The sequence below is a fragment of the Capra hircus genome, chromosome 2, assembly GCF_001704415.2.
Source record: "Capra hircus breed San Clemente chromosome 2, ASM170441v1, whole genome shotgun sequence".
NCBI lineage: Eukaryota > Metazoa > Chordata > Mammalia > Artiodactyla > Bovidae > Capra > Capra hircus.
Genome location: NC_030809.1, coordinates 49,838,665 through 49,861,982, shown reverse-complemented (window position 1 = coordinate 49,861,982; position 23,318 = coordinate 49,838,665). Strand labels below are relative to the sequence as shown.

General features: G+C 40.6%; 1 protein-coding gene across 2 annotated transcripts in view; it reads right to left on the bottom strand.

Moving 5' to 3' along the window:
* RFTN2 (raftlin family member 2) overlaps positions 524–23,318 on the bottom strand; it is an 82,765-nt gene continuing 59,970 nt past the window's right edge. For both annotated transcript variants that reach the window (XM_005676308.3, XM_005676309.3), the window contains exons 9-10: positions 13,509–13,587; positions 524–2,348 (exon numbers count right to left, since the gene is read on the bottom strand). In XM_005676308.3, coding sequence (XP_005676365.1) covers positions 2,079–2,348; positions 13,509–13,587 — 349 coding nt within the window. In that variant the 3' untranslated portion in view covers positions 524–2,078. The remainder of the gene's footprint in view (positions 2,349–13,508; positions 13,588–23,318) is intronic.

The following is a 23,318-nucleotide window of genomic DNA, read 5'->3' as shown; positions in this document are numbered from 1 at the left end:
GTAACTCCTTAGGCATATACAGTCCAAGTTTTGTTACTTTTTGTTTTTTAAAAGATAGAGCTACTTACATATAATGCTCTAGAACCACTTGGTAATGATTTATTCACCGTCATAAAAATTTGTCATATAACGTAGGGGTGAATACTGGAGTAAATGCTTATAAGATAGGCTTTCAGGGTACAACTACTAAGTCTATTCTAATAAAAGATTCTTTAAAAAAAAAGAAATAACATAAAAACAAACTGAAAAGAAAGCATTCTTATGCAAATTTTAAAAAATTAAAAGCAAGATTTCTGAGTTTTTCTTTAGCCAATATAAATTTTTATCTCTGTCTTTAATACATCAAATTCCTTCTGCAGACTGACAGAATATATACCAGAATCTCTGCCTGTTGTAAACCCTGCCTTTGGGAAAAACAGTCCCATTTTTCTGAGTTTATTACTTGTGTTTCATAACTCATGGCATTTTGTGGGCTCCAGCAGCAGTATTTATTTCTACCAAAAATTCACCAACTCTTAAATATGGAACTCAGGTTCTCTAAGAGTCAAAACAAAAACATTTCTGCAAACAATGTTAGTAGCTATTTCCACAGAATAGTACTGAGCAGAATATTCTACGTTCCTTTATACATACAAAGGTAATGCTTGTGCATGGTAGAAGCGGAATAATTGCACGTCAATCTTACCATCAATTCACAGAGATCAGTTACACCATATATTTGATAACATGTAATACATACCTGTCATATGTGTAAAACATATTATGAGCATTAGTGTTCAGTAAGACAATAGCCCAGTAACAAATGACATTTTGTTATTCAAATGATCTTATAATGTCAACACCAATGCTAATAAAAATATATAATAGGCCGAACTCATCAATGGTACAGTTGTAATTCATTTGAAGTTTCCCACATTTCAAAGTCTTTCATAGGTAAAATGAAATTCTTCTATTTTGTAAAATTTTAATCTTTACCTGTTAAAGGTTTGGCAAGGCAAAGTTTCCCCTGTTAGCAGAGGAAAAAAAGCAGAGATGGAACAAATAGGTCACCATACATATCACATATGTTGTGAGCACCTCTTTACTCCTGTAGGACTGAAAATTCTGGGTTGGCAACCCACTCCAGTATCCTTGCCTGGAAAATCTCATGGAATACAGAGGGGCCTGGAGGGCTGCAGTCCATGGGGTTGCAAAGAGTCGGGCACGACTGAGCAACTAACACTAACATTTTTCATGCTTTAGCAATCAAAATGAAAGCATAATTTACATCTAGATAGATGTAAAATGCTTCAGTTTTCATTTAAAGTTGGTGTTTCCCTTTTCAGACTATTTACAGTTTTAAAAAGAGAATTAATTCTGTCTACTAAGGTTTTTAAACATGGACATTGTGAGTTCCTTTCGTATTGAATTTTAAGGGATGATGCTTCACTCTATTTCTACACTGTTAGATGCAAGAAAGTTTAAGCTTGATGAATCAGTACAATGTTGGTAACATGGTGACCTTTTAAAACCAAAGACATAAAAAAAAAAGATTTTTTTCAAGGACGTTTTAACAAATAAGGATTTGCTTTGTATATACATGCCATACTTAAAGACAAAACTTGGATTAATTGTTATATTCAAGAAATAGGTATTTTATTAATTAGCCTTTTATATGTGTATGAGACAGAGGGAAAGAAAATTTTCAGCTTAAGTAAGACTCTAACTTCCTGAGAATTTTCTAATTGGGTAAAAATACTGATTGAGATATTTAGTTGTCTTACCAGCAATTGTAAGAAAAATATACTTTGCATATTCATGAGAAACTGAAGTACATTATTGGTTAATATCCTAATGAGGCATCTGTTTAAACAGATGTTTTAGTTGAGAAAACTGTGAAACATGCTTCTAAATTTACAAATATGTTGGTTACTCTTCCTTGCCTGGGAGGTTGAGCCAAAGTTCATGTAGATTAGAGGAAAGCCTGAGTCTGGAAAGATTCAAAGTATCCCATAAATGCAGATAAAGTAATACAGTAAAGTAACTTGGGAAATACTTAAATAATTATTTACAGAACGTCTGTTGCTTTCCTTCTTTGCTCACATACAAGTGACCTGAGTTACTCCGTCTTCCTGGTCAAACTGTCCATCATCTAGTTCCCGCAGGACGCTGTCACTGTTGCTGAACCCAGAGAAGCTGCTGGGCTGGCCTGGCCTTTTTTTCATCCAACATTCTCTAGAAGGCGCGAGTAGGCACTCCTCAGGCGGGCTTCTGCTCTCTGCAGGCTGTAACAGGTCTGTGTCCAAGCTGACGCTCCTGCTTGGGGCTTTACTCCTGTCTTCACTTTTCACGTGCCGGCTGCCTTTCCTCTGAAACACAAGAGATTAGCAACTAGGAGTTAATAAAAGGCTGGTTGTCGTCCTGCCCCTCTGTTCTAGCTCTCTGTCCGCTTCTCTTCGAAATCCTGCTCCTCTTCAAGGACCAGCTCAGCGCCACCCCCCGGCCAGGTGAAGGTGTGCTCCCCTCTCTGTTAATAACCATCTGTGGCTTCCTGGCCCACACTTCTCGTTGTCAGGTTGATTGTGTGGCCCTGTCTGGGCCCTCAACAATACTTCTGAGGATAGAGACCTGTTGAGATCATATTTTGGGGAAGAAAGCAAATAGAGATACACTTGAAGCTTCCATTTTTCATCTTGGTATTTGTTAGGATCTGAGCAGCAGAAAAAGTGCCTTAGAGGCCACCTCACCCCCATTTCTATAGAAATAGTCTGCACAGATAATTCAGATAGAGATCATATTGGAAGAAGGGGTGCCTTTCCAGGTGGGGTGGACCCCTCTCCTTGTCCTACTACAGACCGCTTCTGCCTGGCATGGTGGGATTGTTCAGTGACAGGACCAGCTCATTCTGCAGGCTGTCTGAGAAGCTGTAGATATTTTCACTATGAAATATTACTGAGGCCTGACCATGCCCTTGGTGCGGTTCAGAATAAAAGGACATGGTTTTCCTGCCAAGGAAACTAAGTCAAACAAAGATATCTAAGTCAGTAGAAGGAGAGCTCAGGGAGACAACTTTCATGTTCAGACTTCTGATGAAATTTTCTTATGGGGGTTTCTTTAATACTGACAACATGACATATATTGGATCATGTGCATATACTTAGGCACAGAAACTGAATAAGGATACATAATAAAAGATAAAGTGAAAAGTGAAAGTCACTCAGTCGTGTCCAACTCTTTGTGACCGCATGGACTAAAAAGTCCATGGAATTCTCTAGGCCAGAATACTGGAGTGGGTAGCCTTTCCCTTCTCTAGGGGATCTTCCCAACCCAGGGATCAAACCAGGTCTCCCGCATTGCAGGCAGATTCTTTACCAGCTGAGCCACCAGGGAAGCCCATGATAAGATAAAAAAAACTTTAAAGCCCAGTATTTTCCATACTATCAAGAGTTTATTTTCTTAAAGCTCATTTACATGTTAGCTGAGAACTAGGATTATATTTTCTCAAATGTGAGAGGTAAAATTACTAAAATAAATTTAAAAAACCCTTAGAAAAAAATATAGAGGTCAGATTCCTAGGCTAGCCTTACAAAAGTTTGTTAGACCATAGATTTGTTGAACTCCTGTGTATAAAATACAAAAGTATTTTCTACTGGTTTTCATGGCAAATACACAATACAAACAAGCAGCTGTATTAAACTGAATTTTATGGACTGCTAGGGAATATAACCATGGTTGATGGTGGTTGACAGCATTGTTTATATAGGGAGATGCAGGCTGCAGTGTGCTGTCTAGAAAGGAGTGTGTTGGCAGCTCATCTTTTTCTTGGCTGGTTACCTGAGTTCTTGGGCAAGTTTAAAGGAACAAGTCTGCCGTGGGACCTGCCTCAATAAAGGCCCACCCTCATGTCTCAAGTCAGATATAACTTGATGGCGGGGACATTTGCATTTGCATTCATCAAGTGCAAATATTAGATCTCAAATCCTTTTCTTTTTTATTCTCATTCACCAAATGTACCGAGTTTAACACAAGCAGTTGAACCTGACAGACTTAACCTCAAGGTACAGAAGTTGAGAATGGCATGTTCTCCCTGGTGTTGGGATGCTGGTGGATGAGGACAGAGCCTTTTGGCTGCAGTCAGGCCTGATGGGTACTGCTCCTTTCTCAAGCCTGGCTGCTGGCTCTTTTCCATATGCACAAAGGATGCATTCACTTCTGAATGACCTCTCCTGTTGCCTGAATGAAATAGGAATGAGGGGGTGCCTAGGAGCACTTGGCAGTCTGGATCTTTCCTTCTTCATAAGCACCAGGGTCAAAGGTAAATTTTGCAATAAATTCCTTATTGTGTATCAGCTAATATAGGCCTACTCTCACACACTCAATGAGAAATTTCTTAATAAAAATTATGTATTAGGATAATAAGACAGAGTAATTCACTTTTAGATAAGAATTAATAAGTAAACCACCACCAAATACAAATTTCAAATATTAGAAGATAATTAAATACCTAACTCTAAAAAAGATTAGAAAAAACTCTTATGCTCAGAAAGACTGAGGACAGGAGAAGAAAGGGGTGACAGAGGATGAGATGGTTGGATAGCATCACTGACTCAGTGGACATGAGTTTGAGCAAATTCCAAGAGATGTCGAAGGACAAGGAAGCCTGGTGTGCTGCAGTCCATGGGGTCACAAAGAGTCAGAAATGACTTAGGGATTGAACAACAACAACAAAATGTCACAACAAATGCTTTTCTTTTTTACTAAATGACTCTTAATAAATACATCTTCAGCAATGATATTGCCTCTCTTACTCTACATGAGAAGACTCTTGAGAGTTTCTTGGACAGCAAGGAGATCAATCCGTCAATCCTAAAGGATATCAGTCCTGAATATTCCTTGGAAGGACTGATGCTGAAGCTAAACTCCAATACTTTGGCCTCCTGATTCGAAGAACTGACTCATTGAAAAAGACCCTGAAGCAGGCAAAGACTGAAGGCAGGAGGAGAAGGGGATGATAGAGGACGAGACAGCTGGATGGCATCACCGACTCGACGGACCTGAGTTTGAGCAATTCTGGGAGACTGTGGAGGACAGGGAAGCCTGGAATGCTGCAGTCCACAGGGTTGCAAAGAGCCAGACACAACCGAGTGACTGAACAACAACTCCACATGAAATGATAGCTTTGCCAACAAATCAAATTGCAATGTTCTTATAACTTACAGCGTAGGAGATGGAAACCTGACCAGTCCAAGAAGATCATCCACTCGAATCCTTCCTTCTACCGACATGGGACCCAGAAACAAGATGGCATTTGTCCAAAGTCAAAGGGTAGCTGGCTCTGAACTGGAACCTAAGTGTCTTATCTTATTCTTTTTACATTTTTCATTATGCAAAAAATGTGAGTAGATTTATGGTCAAAGATTTGTATGTTTCTCAAAGATTTCCAATTACAAAAATAATACATGCTCAGTGTAGAAAACCTGGTAAAAACAAAGAAAAAAAGCAAAGCCCATCCACAATCCCATCTCACAGAGATACCACTGTTAATATTTGGCATGTTTTACTATGTTTCTATGGGCTTCCCTGGTGGCTCAGTGGTAAAGAATCCACCTGCCAATGCAGGAGACACATTTGATACCTGGGTGGGGAAGATCCCCTGGAGAAGGAAATGGCAACCCACTCCAGTATTCTTGCCTGGGTAATCCCAAGGACAGAAGAGACTGGCGGCCTACTGAAGAAATGATGCCTTTGAACTGGTGCTGGAGAAGATTCTTGAGAGTCCCTTGGACAGCAAGGAGATCAAACTAGTCAATCCTAAAGGATATCAACCCCAAATATGCATTGGAAGGCTGATGCTGAAGCTGAAGCTCCGATACTTTGGCCACATGACACAAAGAGCCGACTCTTTGGGAAAGACCCTGATGTTCGGAGGGAATGAAGGCAGGAGGAGAAGAGAGCAGTAGAGAATGAGATGGTTAGATAGCATCATTGACTCAATAAACATGAGTTTGAGCAAACTTTGGGGATAGTGGAGGATAGAGAAGGCTGGCATGCTGCAGCCCATGGGGTTGCAAAGAGTCAGACATGACTTAGCGACTGAGCAACAACACTGCATTTGCATATGCACACAAAGAGGTGTATAGCTCACTTTAGCACTTAGCGTTCACTGTATTTTGAGTATTTCCCTATGTTATAAAGAGATTTTTCATGCTACATTGCTAGGCTTATTCCTATAGGTTCTCAGAATTCATACGGGTTCTCTTTCTTCTGATATTTCACTGTAAATTTAGGGAGATTCTATCAAGATTTGCATGCAGATCTAATGCCACCATTGATATAGTCAGTCACTTTTGTTTTGTTTTTTTTTTACTGTGCTGGGTCTTAGTTGCGGCATGTGGGATCTAATTCCCTGACCAGGAATTGAACCCGGGCCCCCTACATTGGAAGCATAATCTTAACCATTGCACCTCCAGGGAAGTCCCCAATTGATCAACTTTTGAGAATCATCCTCATTTACTAAAAATGAGTTACCCATTTCAAATACATGAGACTCAGTGACAAAGCAGTTGCATTTAGGGTGCCCTGCCAGTCTAGCTTTCATTTTCCACACATGATGTCTTAAAAACATAAGCAGAATTATACCAGCAATTATAAGATATCACATGCCTTGTACAGTGTCATGATGGATAGAGTGGAAGAGTACCTAAAAAATACGATCTATATAACAATAAAAACATGGAGTGGACATTCAGGATTTCTCCCCCTTGTGTGTTTCAGGCTTGAGGGAGGATTAGAAAGCCACTGAAAGGCTAAGTGTAGCTCTAGTACCAGTTAGAAGAGTCAGAGGCTTTGAATTACACAGAGAAACCCCACAGAATATGCTTGCTCACAAAGTATGTTCCTGGGTCAGGTCATCCAAGCTTGGTGCCGTCAAAATCAGTCAAGCCTGGGAGGGGAAAAGGTGTCGTGGACAACCACTTTTCCAGTCAGACAACCACTTTTCTAGCCAGCTTTCTTATCCACCTTCTCTACTGCAGTGTAGGCACATGACCCAATCAGATTCAATCAGAGTCCTTCTCTGGGATTGCTAAATTGACTCTAGAATAACGAAGCTCTTTCCGGACTTCCCTGGTGGTCCAGTGGCTAAGAATCCATGGGTTCAATCCCTGGTACAGAAGAATTCCACATAAAGCAGGGAAACTAAGCCTGTGTGCCACAACTACTGAGCCTGCACTCTAAAGCCCTCAAGCCACAATTACTGAAGCCCGTGCACCCACCCTTGAGGCTGTGCTCTGAAGCAAGAGAAGACACCACAGTGAGAAGACCAAGCACTGCAACTAGAGTTCACCACAATTAAGAAAGCCTGGGAGCAGCAATGAAGACCAAACGCAGTTAAAAAAAAAGCATTAAAAAAAAAGTTCTTCCTAAACATTAAGTAATTTACAATATTACATTACTTTCAGGTATACAACATAGTGATTCAATATTTTTATAGATTATATTCCATTTATTTATTAAATATTTAAAAAACTATTTACTTGACTTCGTTGGGTCTTAGCTCCGGTGTGCAGGCTTAGTTGGCCTGCAGCATGTGGGATCTTATCTCCTTGACCAGGGATTCAACTCAGGTCCAGGGAGTGAAAGTGCCAAGTCATAACCACTGGACCAGCAGAGAACTCCCTGAGACTGGCTTCCTTTAATCAGCATGCTTTTTGAGATTGCTGTTGTTGTTCGCTCACTAAGTCGTGTCCTACTCTTTGTGACCCCATGGACTGTAGCACGCCAGGCTTCACTGTCCTTTACTATGTCCAGGAGTTTCCTCAGACTCATGTCCTTTGAGTCGGTGATGCCATCCAACCATCTCATCTTCTGCCGCTCCCTTCTCCTCCTGCCCTCAACCTTTCCCAGCATCAGGGTCTTTTCCAATGAGTCAGTTCTTCACATCAGGAAGCCAAAGTATTGGAGCTTTAGCTTTAGCATCAGTCCTTCCAGTGAATATTCAGGGTTGATTTCCTTTAGGACCGGCTGGCTTGATCTCCTTGTTGTCCAAGGGATTCTCAAGAGTCTTCTCCAACACCACAGTTCAAAAGCATCAATTTTTTGGCACTTAGCCTTCTTTATTGTCCAACTGTCACATCCGTACAGTATTGCTGGAAAAACCAAAGCTTTGACTACAGGGACCTTTGTCAGCAAAGCGATGTTTAGGTTGGTCATAGCTTTTCTTCCAAGAAGAAAGCGTCTTTTAATTTTGTGACTGCAGTCACCGTCCACAGCAACCTTGGAGCCCAAGAAAATAAAATCTGCCACTGTTTCCACTTTTTCCCCATTTTTGAGATTAATCCATGTAATTGTGGCTATTAAGTGTGTATGTGGGGATTTCCCTGGCAGTTCAGTTAAGACTCTGGGCTTCCACTGCAGGGGCCACAGGACTTAATCTTGGTTGGAGAACTAAAATCCCACATTCTGCATGGCCAAAAAAAGAAAAAGAGCACATATATTTTTATTTCTAAGTAGTATTTCATTGTATGGAAATACCACAGCTGTTTATCCATAAATCTGTTGAAGACATTTGGATTGTTTCCAGTTTTGGGAGATGATGAATAGAACATTCAAACTTTTATGTGTAGCTTTTTGTGTAAACAAAAGTTTTTCTTTCTCTAGGGCAAATGCTCATGAGAGGGATTGCTGGGTCATATCTCAGTGCACATTTAACCCCATAAAAAGCTGCCAAATCATTTTCCAGAGTAGTTGTACTACCTGGTCTTCCCACCAGCAGTGTTTTATAGTTCTGATTGCTCCTCATTCTTGATAGTCCTTAGAATTGTCAATGTTTGTTTAAATTTTAGTCATTCTAGTAGATGTATGGTCTCATTATGGTTTTCATTTGCATTTCCCTTGACCGATAATTTAAATGTCTTTTTATGTGTTTACTTCTCTTTTACATATCCTCATTGGTTCAAGACTTTTAACTATTTTTTTAAACTACATTGTTTATTTCTTATTTTTTAAGTTTTAAGATACCTTCTGGATACAAGTCTTTTGTTATATATGTGATTTGCAAAATTTTTTTTTTCCTCCCAGTCTGTGGCTATCTGTTATTTTCTTAGTGTTATTCACAAAGCAAAAGTTTAAATTTTGATAAAGTCTAATTTATCAATTTTTAAAAATGAATTATGCTCTTAGAGTCAAATCTGAGAACTCTGCTTAGCCCCAGTTCATGAAGATTTTTTCCTATTTTTTTTTCTAAAAGTTTTCTGATTTTCGTAAAACAAACTATCTCTCAATGCTAGTGCTAATGCTAGGTTGCTTCAGTCGTGTCTGACTCTTTGTGACCCCATGGTTGCAAAGGATTGTAGCCTGCCAGTTTCCTCTGTCCAGGCCTATGGATTGTAGTCTGCCAGTTTCTTCTGTCCATAGGATTCTCCAAGCAAGAATATTGAAGTGAGTTGCCATTCCCCGCTCCATGGGAGCTTCCCAACCCAGAAGTTGAACCTTCTTGTCTCCTGCATTGGCATGCAGGTTCTTTACTGCTAGAGCTACCTGGGAAGCCTCAATAGCTTAAAGAAATTGCAGCAGAAATTGGGAGTATAAATATTTGAATTTATATTGACCATATTTTAAAATTTCTCAAGCTATCTAGAATATTGTATAAAACATCTGTGAAACAAATTCCAAAAGTAAAGGTCTTTATAACTTCAGAAGAAAAAATTCCAGTGATATGTTTTCTTCATTATGCAATTCTCAATTCCCTCTTGTATAACAGAGGCATGAAATGGCTTTGCTTAACATAAAAGTACTGTTCCATGTTGAGTGTAATTGAAACAAGAAGTCTTATATATCTTAACATTAGTCTCAGTAAAAGAAAGAGAAAATTTTTTTTCAAGGATTAAACCCTAGATCAATTTCCAACAGCCCATGAAATTTATAATGTTATTAAAACTTCTTGACAATCATAAGGCAATGTTTGTAATGTTTCAAATTTCTACCAACTGGTTTTTAGAACCAAACACCTTTGAAAAAGGCTTCCCTGGTGGCTCAGATGGTAAAGAATTCACCTGCAGTGCAGGGGACCCAGGTTCAATCCCTGGGTTGGAAAGATACCCTGAAGAAGCGACCCACTCCAATATTCTTGTTGGAGAATTCCATGGACAGAGGAGTCTGATGGGCTACAGTCCATGGGGTCACAAAGAGTTGTACAAGACTGAGTGACTAACAGTTTTCACCTTTGAAACAATTATTTGTAAACCTGTATAAATGAAGCAATCCCCCATCAACCCCTTCCCAACAACAATTGATTTCAAGGTACAAGCAAAGAATGGTGCCATTATGGTCTTAAAAGTATATAAGAGTTTTTTTTAAGGCATGTTATAAATGTATAACTTTTACAAAATACATATTAGATGCTAAATTAACTCTGTGGTGATACTGATACTCTACTGTCTTCTTGAAATAAAATAACAAATTATTTCCACTATGAAAATAAAAAGTATTTACAAGTTGATTTTCTGTTATAGTTATTAGATACTTTAGCTCCAGACTGAACCACTTACATGTTCTGCCCTGAAATAATCTCAGTATCCTGAGGTTTCCTGCTAGGAAAATTAAACATTTGTCAAAGGAAAAAATACTAAATCCATTTAGAAGTAGAATTCTAAGTTATAAAATATGTTGTTGCTGGGATCCTCATGAGATGCAAACTGACCACTTAATTTTTATTAAAAAAGTTTTCTTTTGGCTGTGCCACACAGCATAGGAGACCTTAGATCCCTGAGCGGGAACCGAAAGCTTGCCTCCTACAGTGGCAGTGCACAGTCTTAACCCCTGGACTATGAGGAAAGTCCCAAACTGACCATTTATGTACTTCCTTACTATTAAATAAATGAAGAAGTAGTTTTAGATTATAATGGATGCAAGTATAAAGATTACCCAAAGAAAAGCTGTCACTAGAGTACTGAATGGTATTTAAACAAAAAGAGCTCAGATATTTTCAGGGAATCACAGAATTGATATATAACCCTAAGAAAGGAGGCTGTGAAGCAGCTGAATGTGGTCTTATATCTTCACAAACATCAAGTACACAGCCCTCGTTAGTCAAAATCCTATTAGGCTGTGAATTCTGTTGATCTTTCTCAGAAATGATGACTATTTGCATAATGTTTAAAAAAGAAAAAAAAGAAAAAGAGAAGGCTACAGCATGGTGAAAAGCTGCTTTGGGGAAGGAGAAAGAACAAAAACTTTTTCTGGCCATTCTTTATATAAGTCTACCCTGGCTTTTTCTTGACAGAAAAATAAATAAATAAATAAATAAATAAATATATATATATATATACATATATATATATATATATCTCCTATTTAAAAAAAATATATATATAATACTTTATTTTTATTTGGTGGTACTGCACAGCTTGTGGGATCTTACTACAAAGGACCAAGGATTGTAACTGTGCCCCCTGCAATGGCAGAGGCTTAACCACCTGACTGCCAGGGAAATCCGACAGAATATTTCTTGTGAACTTGTGAACCTGAGCCATTCTCCCCAGGACTGGAAGGCGCTGCTCACCTCTGGGCTCTAATTCAGTCTTTCTGAAATCTTTGTTAACTTGATCACTCTGCTCTCCTCCTAAGGGAGTTATCGTCCTATCCACTTACAGCCCCTCTACCTGCTTGCCTGTGGGGCCAGCTAGAGTCTGTTCAAAACCAATGTGAGACAACAGCATGGTTGAATTACATATACTGTTAATCTATTAATAGCTTTGCTAGTTTAGAAAAACTTTGAAGTTTTATAAAACATTATTTTCTTGATAATACAGACTCACTTTAAATAATTTTCTGGTCCATTTGCAAACTTCCTCTTTTGAAAGTTAAGCCTTAATTAATTAAGATTAATTAGGCCTTAGTTACAAAGAAGGCAATGGCACCCCACTCCAGTACTCTTGCCTGGAAAATCCCATGGACGGAGGAGCCTGGTAGGCTGCAGTCCATGGGGTCACTAAGAGTCGGACACGACTGAGTGACTTCACTTTCATTTTTCACTTTAATGAGTTGGATAAGGAAATGGCAACCCACTCCAGTGTTCGTGGGCCACTGTCTGTGGGGTCCCACAGAGTCGGACACGACTGAAGTGACTTACCAGCAGCAGCAGCAGGCCTTAATTAAGATTGCTTCATTCAATGATACTATTCTAAGTGTGCATCTACTAGGAGTCTAGTAAGAATAAGGTGACTTGAGACTCATCAGAGCCCTTCAGTAAAGAACTGAAAAAATACGACCTTGAGGAGAGAATACAAAAGTGCCATCAGAAGTCAAGATTGCACAGATCTATCATAATATCAGGCACATTCACTTATGTGAATGAAGCTTATAACTGTAGGAGCGGAAAATTTTTCCTCTGTCATCTTAGGTTCAGCATCTCAGACCTGCAAATTAAACTAGAAAAAGATTAATAGGAGAAAAGGTTTATTTTGGATGCACACGAGGTCTGCACAGAGAAGTAAAAACCCAAAGCGACAGACCTGGGAGATGATTTTCATTTTACAAAGGTTGATACACTGTGGTGAAGTGACCAGACAAATAAAAAGGGATTTGGGGTTTTAGGGGCAGTAAACTGTGGGAAGTTAAGCATTTGGGAATGGCTTAGTGGTAAAGAATCCAATCCACCTGCAGTGTAGGAGACCCAGGTTTAATCCTTGAGTGGGGAAGATTCCCCGGGGGAGGGAATGCAACCCACTCCAGTATTCTTGCCTGGAGAATCCCCCTGGGCAGAGGAGCCTGGCAGGGTACAGTCCATAGGGTTGTGAAGAGTCTGGAGATGACTGAGCATGTATTTGGGGAAACTAAAGCAAGGGAGGGTTTAGTAAGTTGTGGGGACTACAGGTGTTGTTCCCAGTGATGCGTCATCTCCGATACAGGCTGCTGCTAAGTCGCTTCAGTCGTGTCCGACTGTGTGATCCCACAGACGGCAGCCCACCAGGCTCCCCTGTCCCTGGGATTCTCCAGGCAAGAACACTGGAGTGGGTTGCCATTTCCTTCTCCAATGCATGAAAGTGAAAAGTGAAAGTGAAGTCACTCAGTCGTGTCTGACTCTTAGCGACCCCATGGACTGCAGCCTACCAGGCTCCTCCATCCATGGGATTTTCCAGGCAAGAGTACTGGAGTGGGGTGCCATTGCCTTCTCCATTCCGGTACAGGAGAGAGAAGCAATTTTACACAAGGAAATTTTTGTCACATTGGCAAAAGGAAAATTTATGTCCTGCTTTCGTCAGAAAGGGAGAGGTTCTGTTTCGTTGCCTTTAGCTCAAAATAGTAATCCTCACACCCAAATGGCATACTTTGGGGTCATATTCTGATTTCCTTCAGAACTGTCTCATGTTCCTGTTTGCTGGCACATTTCCCTTGTTATATGTTGGTTCAGAAGGCTGTTTCCTTATCAAGTTCCCACTTCCTCATCTGTTCACCATTTAGAATTACAGTGAGAGATTAAGGATTAAATGGTTCAGTTTAACAGTTCATAAAGCATCACTTTTACTCACTTCTGGTGTCTGAGCTGCTGAATTCCACATAACTGGTCTCTGAAGGAATACAACCTGCTTTGTAGCCAAATTCCCTTCACTGAAAATTAAAACAACAGCGTTAGCATTTCTAAATTAGTAATTCTCTATATTTCACACTTGCCTAGAATGTTCCACATGTGTTCTTTGTAAAATAATCTTCTGATCCAATAATAATTATGAAATAGTCTATATAAGTTGCAGCAGATAAAACAAGGGAAAAAAATCCCTAAAAGCTAAATATGGTCCTTAGAAATTTTTAATGTTTAAAACTTATAATCTCACTGTGCTAACATACTTGGTTTTGCATACTTATTTGCATTCTGTATTTTGTATTCTATGCTTATCTCTTTTCTTGTTTGTACATTATGATCATATTCTTAATAGCTGCATGATATCCCAAAGAATTAAGATACCAAAATGTACTAAGCCTTTCGATTATTACTGGAAAATTAGGTTGCTTCCGGCTTTCTGCTAATTATAAATAATGCTGCTATAGAAATATGTATAGTCTTCTTTATTATTTATGACTTATTTCCTTGAGATAAATTCATAGGCATGGGATTGTTAGGCCAAAAGGGTATGATTTAAGCTTCTTGGTATGCATTGTCAAATTTGTCTTATGAAAGAAAGAGACCAGTTTGGACTGCCATGTGTGAGAAATTTATATACATTTTCCACTGCTAGTTTCATTATACATTAGCCACAGCTAGTTCCATTTTCAGATGCTTCTTTGTAGTCAGCTACTCAATATTCTCCTTATTTAACTACCATCATGGCAAATTACCCCTTGCCAAAGACTACTTGGGGTTTGGATTTCTCTGAAATGCTTTTCACAGAGTCTCCATGGATTTATGGGGAGGAGTGTCTGTAGCTAATGTTGCTCAGTTACGACTTTTATTATGCAAAAAACCCCAACAAAACCTCACTATTAGCTGCATTTTATGCTCAGCTCTTTTTTCTGGAAAACAAATGAAACATTGAAACTCTGGCCCTAGTGGTCAACCCCACACAATTTGAAAATCCCAAACTTACTGATACTGTTGAATTTTGAGAAAAAGCAAATCTTCCCACATAGTGGTAATGAGAGATTGCTTCTTTTTTTTATTAGACTGCTTTTAGTCTAATCTCATTTTAGTTTGACTCTATCTTTGAAAAAAAGACATGATGTGAAATATCTCCTAGCTTTGGGGAACAGCTTGAGTCATCTGGAGACGTCAGCATGAGAGCAGGAAGAGACTGGCGGTGCACAGAACAGGCTGGCTATTTGGGCAGCAAGGAGAATACTGGAAAGGGCTTTAGAAGCAGACGGCCCAGGATTCAAGGCTCAATTCTACTGTAAAACAAAGAATGTTGCTCACCATCTAGTTCTACAAGAATAAAGTCATTAGCCAATGCAACCACTGACTTACAATTCACTCTGAAAGGAATTCAGGTGAAGATCAGAATGAAGCACTTGGTGCTCTGGGAAAACAGGCCCTCACATAGTTAGAAATATTTTAGGATTTTTTTAATGAACCTGGTATCTTATATCTTCCCATACTTAGAAAAGATCTAAGGTCATGAACTGAGATACCTGTTCCTTATGACTAACCTTCTACCAAGATGTGTGCTTGACTGGACGTAACCCTTTTCCAAAACTATGCACATGCTGACCTGTCTGCCTCACCTCTTGGGAGCATTCCTCAGAGCTCTCTGAAAGATTGTATCCTGCACTAGAATTCTTAGTAAGTCCCTCAGAACTCACAGCTCTCAGGTTGTGCTTCCCCCCCACCCTCCCAGTTGACAGTACTGAAATGGCTGATGATACCATCTAATACCTGGTGACTTTGAAGAAGTTTTAAAATTCTCTTTCATTTCCTATCAAGGGCTTTGTGATAGATAAATAAGTCAGTGGATATGAAGAGCCTCCACTGTGCCTGCCACTGGAAGGAGCACAGCAAATGGGATTTCCTCCCAGTTCCCCCATTCATTTAATGAAATGTGGGGTAGGGTTGAGTGGGAGGAAAATATCTTAGAATCAAGAACATCTTCCAGAGAGAACAGTCAAGGGAGAGGGGGCACAAGAATAGAGCAGAGGTTTCTGGATAATGTTCAAGGTATGTGACGCAGGTAGAGAATCACATGCAGGAACCAGGCCTAGAACTATCCAAAGGTGAGGAGTCAGGCGACAGTTAGTCTTCTTGAATGGAAAGCCTCCTGGAGCCCTGAGGTAGGGACTGGGGGTGACCCTTGATGAGTTTTTCTCAAAAGATTATAGGATGGGGCAATCTGAGTGTACTAGGGTGTGATGTTTGGCTGATAGCAGGCTTCTCAACCTTTATGAATGGGGTAAAACAGTAAGTGTGGAGACAGTTACTCAAAGGCTGACTATCTTAGGACAATCTTTGGTTGCCCAGGTAAGACTTTAGAAGGTCCTTAGAGTTAGACTTAATTTGAAATATGTCTGAGACCTCACTGTCTCTGGTTTTCTAAAGGACATTCTGATATAAAATAGGTCCTCCTGGGACTTCCCTGGTGGCGCTGTGGATGGGAATCCACCTGCCAAAGCAGAGATCATGGGTTTGATCCCTGGGCCAGGAGGATTCCACATGCCTCAAAGCAGCTAAGCCCAAGTGCCACAACTACTGAGCCTGCACACTAGAGAAGCCATTGCAATGAGAAGCTGTTTCATGGCCATGAGGAGTAGCTCCTGCTCGCTGCAACTAGAGAAAGCCCACGCAAAGCAACAAAGACCTAGAGCAGCCAAAAATTAATTAATTAGTTCCATGAAATAAACTGCTTTCTGTTAATAAAAAAAAAAGTCTTGCTATTTTTGGGCTTCCCAGGTGGTGCCAGTGGTAAAGAACCCACCTGCCAATACAGGAGATGTAAGAGATACAGTTTTGATTCCTGGATCTGGAAGATTCCCTGCTATTTTCAGAACATCTGTGAGATGTGGAATGCCTTTTGATTTGAAGAATGATAATCATGGTAGAATGAAAGGGAAAGAGGTCTGAAACCATACAGAGGGACAGCTGTTTGACAGGGCAAGTGAGTCCCTCAGAGTCTCCAGGAGCTCCAGAGGTAACTCTGTTTACTGAGCTTGGATAAGACATTTGCTCTGTAGCACAGGTTTCTGAAAGGATTTGACTTGTAAAGTCATTATGGGATCAGAGAGGTCTTCAAATGCTCTCCTGGAAGTTCCTGGACAGAGCCTACACCTGCTATTACCTACAGAAATTTTTTACCCAGAAAGTACTATTAGTTAACTGAGTAACTTAATACTTTTCTGAGAGTTAAGAACCTTTAGATTCTCTTTTAGAGTGTTATTAATGGGTGATCATGCTTTGATATAATAGAAAATCAATGCAGCTTTTGGAAAATGCTTGATTTCCGCATAAACTCTGTAAAAGTTATGGCACAACCTGCTTTGGTGAAGAGTATAGACTGCAAGTAGGGGATTCCCTGGGGGTTCAGACAGTAAAGAGTTTGCCTGCAATGCAGGAGACCTATATTCAATCCCTGGATCAGGAAGAGTCCCTGGAGAAGGGAATGGCAACCCACTCCAGCATTCTTGCCTGGAGAATTCCATGAACAGAGGAGTCTGCCAGTCTACAGTCCCCGGGGTTGCAAAGAGTAGGACACAACTGAGCAACTAACACACACACACACATAGACTGCACATAAAAGCTGCTCAAGAGAATAGTCTTCAAAGAAGATGTGAAAATATCTGCTAGTCCTTCCTTCCTGAGGGCAGTAGATAGCTCCCTGGTGCCATTGTCATCATGAGGTACAGGTTAGCCAGGGCAGCCTGGGGGGCTGGGTTCCCTGAAGCAATGGTGGAAAGCAGAGAGAATGGATACAAGGGCCTAGAGGGGAAAGGAGGGTCATCAGTCCAGAATAATATCCAGGAAAGTACCATGACACCTGAGGCCAAAGCCTAGGTAGGATCTGGGACCCTGGGCCACACTGAAGGAAGAAAAGCAAAGGTCAAATCAGTGAGGCTGATTGGAAAAGTGAAACTAGTGGGAGAAGCAAGGTCAGGTCCAGGTGTTTGACCAGAAGAAACCAGTTGCAACAAAGTGAAAGCATGAAGGCTGAGTCAGTTCTGGGGTCACACCCAGGATTAAGCAAAGATCAGAGGACAGATGTGGACCTGTGAGAGGCAAGAGAAGCCCCCAGAACTGCTGCTGTCCCTGGGACAAGGGGCTTCTTCTCTCTGCCTTGGTAATAAGCTCATCTTTCAATGTGGGCAGATAGGATTGTGGGATCTGGGGAGAGTGAGCCAGGGATTGTCTTGATAGTACAGGCAGAGGAGCCAGAACACAGAAGGGGGAGAAATGTGTTCAACCAGTTCTACAACTTTGTACTACACAATATCCGGACACATCATTTCTTTGTGATGTGTTTAACAGAGAGGCAGTGGAGTCTGGGAGAAACATCATGTATGACTTTAGAGTCATACTGACCCTGGGTTTGCATCTTAGCTTTGTTGCTTACTAGCTATGTGACACTGATGAAGTCGTCCTATCTTTCTGAGCCCCCTGTTCCTCTTCTGTAAAACAAAGATGGTTCTAAGAATACCAGTGGTGGATATAAAGTTCTTAGCACAGACCCTGGAGCATAGCAGATGCTCAGTAAATGTTTCCTTCTCCCTTTCCTGTCTTCTTCTATGCATTTCATAAGAAAACAAAAAGAAGACTCTCTACTTGGTTATTTTTAAGGGAGGGAGGTTTGCTATGGTGTCAACAATCAAGAAAAAGACTAGCTTCCCGATAACAGAAAATCTCATGAACTAAACTAAGAAAAATAACTCAGTTTGTGCAATGCTTTCTGTGCAGAGGGCCTGGATTTGATTCCTGATCAGGGAGGAGATCCCCCATGCCACAAATAAGACCTGGTGCGGTCAAATAAATAAATATTAAAAAACAAACAAAAAAACCCTTAAAACAAAGACATCCATAAAGAGAGTAAAAAATACAAGCCTCAGACAGAATTAGGGAGACCATCACAACACACATATAACCAATAAAAAGCCTCATCAAATATACATTTAAACACTCCTATAAATACAATTTTAAATGTGGGCAAAAGATTTAAATAGGTACTTCACAAAAGAAAAATCTCAGTGGTCAAGAAATGTATGAAAATGTGCTCAATTTTAGTAGCAATTAGGTAAGTACAAACTAAAACCACACTAGATCATACTATATATACAATTACCAGAATGGCAAAATTTAAAAGTATGACAATATTTTTTTGTTGGAGCAATGGGAATTTTCATGTTCTGCTGGTGGGATAGTAAGCTGCAATATTCTACTTGAAAAGAGTTTGGCATTTATATCCATAAAGCGAAAGAAATAAACTATAACCCAGCAATTCCACTTCCTGGTCTATACCCTTGAGAAAATTGGGCATATGTGCTCAGGTTCATGCCAGGAGTCAGGGTGAGGAAATCCACCCATGGCAAAGGTCATTAGGAAGGAGGCTTCGGCATACACAAAGGCAGGATTGAGCCTCAGGAAACCCCTGTTCCCAAGCATCTACCCCCAAAACCAGAGTCTGCCTACTTTACTGCTTTATGCTCTCACCTACACCTCTGACTTTACGGGGGGCTGCCCCCACCTCTCTCGGAGAAGGAGTTAACCTACAGCTCCAGTGAATAAAAATTCCTGGGCGTGACAAGGGTGTCTCAGGTCAAACCTCTCTGCTGGCAGACTAGCTTGTGTGACAGGATTATCCACACTCTTGCTATGTACATGATTGTTTACGACCTCTCAACCATAAACAGCACAGAGAGTTTGGAGTATTTTGAAAGTCTTAGTTAGCATTGGGTTTTTCTAAAGATAAAAATCATGTTGGTGAAGGGTTTTTCATTTGTTGAGCCAATATTTGCTGCTAAGTCTCCATATTCCCTGCTCTTATAATGAATATAACTAGCATATAGGAGAAATAAGTATTAACCTTTAAGATTAATCATGTTAACCTTAGGCTAAGTAAATTCCTTTCTTAATTGTAACCCACTACACCCTTACCCTATAGGAATGCAACTTTATCTGGTATCTTTGGAGGGTGGTGCCTGGTTTAAGAAAAATCACCCCCGGAAAATAAGTTTTTGGTTGACTGACTGTTATCAGAAAGAAAGGATCATAAAATGTTAGTAGGCCTCCTGGCCGGAAGATGATGTAAAACCCCTAAGACCTTTTTGTATACATTTATATGAAGCACCTGATTTTGATAAAGGTCAGGACTGCTGACTCCCACGTGACTTTAAAATTTCCATTTGTTGCTATGTGTAACAAAAGGTATATAAGCAAACCTGAAAATAAAGAAAATGGTAAGTTTCTGGAAAGACTGATTCCCCCTTGTCGTTCTTTCTTGTTCTCCATTTTTCTGGCTGAATTCCCATCTGGAGCATGGGTGCTCGCCATGCCTGCTAATTTTGCCCTGGCTTTTAAGATCCACGTGAGAGGGAGCCCAAGGAGGGGCACCCTCTGCTATTCAAGTGGGCACCGGTGGCCTATGTAGGTGGTGCAAGCTTCTTGTCTCGAAGCTTTATTGGTATCCCACATAAACCAAGCTATTCAGCCTCTTTTTCTCCACTAGTATTTTCCTACTACACTATTTCTTTCTAATCTCCCTTCATAGCTTTAATTAAGCAATTAATTCCTATGATGCTGACTCCGTCCCTGCTTCGAATTACCCTGGATCCACTGGGGCTGGACCCTGGCAGGTTCAGAACAGCATGCTTGTCACAGCCAACACCTGAAAGCAACCAAAGCATCAGCAGCAAGATGGATAAATAAACACCTACACACAACTCTTACAGTGGAGTTGTGAATAACTCTTACAGCGCTAAGTGAAAGAAGCAACATGTGAAAGACTAGGAAGAAAGTGAAACTGCCATTCAGTAGTGTCTGACTCTTTGCGATCTCAGGGACTATAGCCTGCCAGGCTCCTCTGTCCATAGAATTCTCCAGGTAAGAATACTGCAGTGGGTAGCCATTCCCTTCTCAGGATCTTCCTGACCCAGGGATCGAACCTGAGTCTCCTGCATTGCAGGTGGATTCTTTATCATTTGAGCCACCAGGGAAGCCCATGAAAGAATATATATAATTCCATTGCTATAAGATTCAAAACAAGCAAAACGAAATTGTTTATTTAGGAATACAAGCATGAAAGGTAAGACTATTAGGCAAAAGAAGGAAGTGATTATCCTAAAAGTTCGGGTCATGTTACCTCTGCATGAAGGGAGTGGGTATGATGGGGTACTTCTAGGGTGCCACTGTCTTGTCCAGTGGTAATTACACAGTGTTTTTATAATTATAATTATGCATATTTGTCAACAAAGGTCCATCTAGTCAAGGCTATGGTTTTCCCAGTAGTCATATATGGATGTGAGAGTTGGACTATAAAGAAAGCTGAACACCAAAGAATTGACGCTTTTGAATTGTGGTGCTGGAGAAGACTCTTGAGAGTCCCTTGGACTTCAAGGAGATCCAATCAGTCCATCCTAAAGGAAAACAGTCCTGAATATTCATTGGAAGGACTGATGCTGAAGCTGAAACTCCAATCCTTTGGCCACCTGATGCAAGGAGCTGACTCATTTGGAAAGACCCTCATGCTAGGAAAGATTGAAGGCAGGAGGAGAAGGGGACGACAGAGGATGAGATGGTTGGATGGCATCACCGACTCAATGGGCATGAGTTTGGGTAAACTCCGGGAGTTGGTGATTGACAGGGAGGCCTGGCATGCTGTGCTTCATGGGGTGGCAAAGATTTGGACAATATTGATTATATTCTCTGCAGCAAAAGATGGAGAAGCCCTATACAGTCAACAAAAACAAGACCAGGAGCTGACTGTGGCTCAGATTATGAACTCCTTATTGCCAAATTCAGACTCAAATTGAAGAAAGCAGGGAAAACCGCTAGACCATTCAGGTATGACCTAAATCAAATCCCTTATGATTACACAGTGGAAGTGAGAAATAGATTTAAGGGACTAGATCTGATAGATAGAGTGCCTGATGAACTATGGAATGAGGTTCATGACATTGTACAGGAGACAGGGATCAAGACCATCCCCATGGAAAAGAAATGCAAAAAAGCAAATAGGCTGTCTGGGGAAGCCTTACAAATAGCTGTGAAAAGAAGAGAAGCGAAAAGCCAAGGAGAAAAGGAAAGATATAAGCATCTGAATGCAGAGTTCCAAAGAACAGCAAGAAGAGATAAGAAAGCCTTCTTCAGCGATCAATGCAAAGAAATAGAGGGAAACAACAGAATGGGAAAGACTAGAGATCTCTTTAAGAAAATTAGAGATACCAAGGGAACATTTCATGCAAAGATGGGCTCTATAAAGGACAGAAATAGTATGGACCTAACAGAAGCAGAAGATATTGAGAAGAGGTAGCAAGAATACACAGAAGAACTATATAAAAAAGATCTTCACGACCCGGATAATCACGATGGTGTGATCACTCATCTAGAGCCAGACACCCTGGAATGTGAAGTCAAGTGGGCCTTAGAAAGCATCACTACGAACAAAGCGAGTGGAGGTGATGGAATTTCGGTAGAGCTATTCCAAATCCTGAAAGATGATGCTGTGAAAGTGCTGCACTCAATATGCCAGCAAATTGGGAAAACTCAGCAGTGGCCACAGGACTGGAAAAGGTCAGTTTTCATTCCAATTCCAAAGAAAGGCAATGCCGAAGAATGCTCAAACTACTGCACAATTGCACTCACCTCACAGGCTAGTAAAGTAATGCTCAAAATTCTCCAAGCCAGGCTTCGGCAATATGTGAATTGTGAACTTCCTGATGTTCAAGCTGGTTTTAGGAAAGGCAGAGGAACCAGAGATCAAATTGCCAACATCTGCTGGACCATGGAAAAAGCAAGAGAGCTCCAGAAAAACATCTATTTCTGCTTTATTGACTATGCCAAAGCCTTTGACTGTGTGGATCACAATAAACTGTGGAAAATTCTGAAAGAGATGGGAATACCAGACCACCTGACCTGCCTCTTGAGAAATCTGTATGCATGCCAGGAAGCAACAGTTAGAACTGGACATGGAACAACAGACTGGTTCCAAATAGGAAAAGGAGTACGTCAAGGCTGTATATTGTCACCCTGCTTATTTAACTTCTATGCAGAGTACATCATGAGAAACGCTGGACTGGAAGAAACACAAGCTGGAATCAAGATTGCCGGGAGAAATATCAATAACCTCAGATATGCAGATGACACCACCCTTATGGCAGAAAGTGAAGAGGAACTAAAAAGCCTCTTGATGAAAGTGAAAGTGGAGAGTGAAAAAGTTGGCTTAAAGCTCAACATTCAGAACACGAAGATCATGGCATCCGGTCCCATCACTTCATGGGAAATAGATGGGGAAACAGTGGAAACAGTGTCAGAATTTATTTTTGGGGGCTCCAAAATCAGTGCAGATGTTGACTGCAGCCATGAAATTAAAAGACGCTTACTCCTTGGAAGAAAAGTTATGACCAATCTAGACAGCATATTCAAAAGCAGAGACATTACTTTGCTGGCTAAGGTCCATCTAGTCAAGGCTATGGTTTTTCCAGGGGTCATGTATGGATGTGAGAGTTGGACTGTGAAGAAGGCTGAGTGCCGAATAATTGATGCTTTTGAACTGTGGTGTTGGAGAAGACTCTTGAGAATCCCTTGGACTGCAAGGAGATCCAACCAGTCTATTCTGAAGGAGATCAACCCTGGGATTTCTTTGGAAGGAATGATGCTGAAGCTGAACTCCAGTACTTTGGCCACCTCATGCGGAGTGTTGACTCATTGGAAA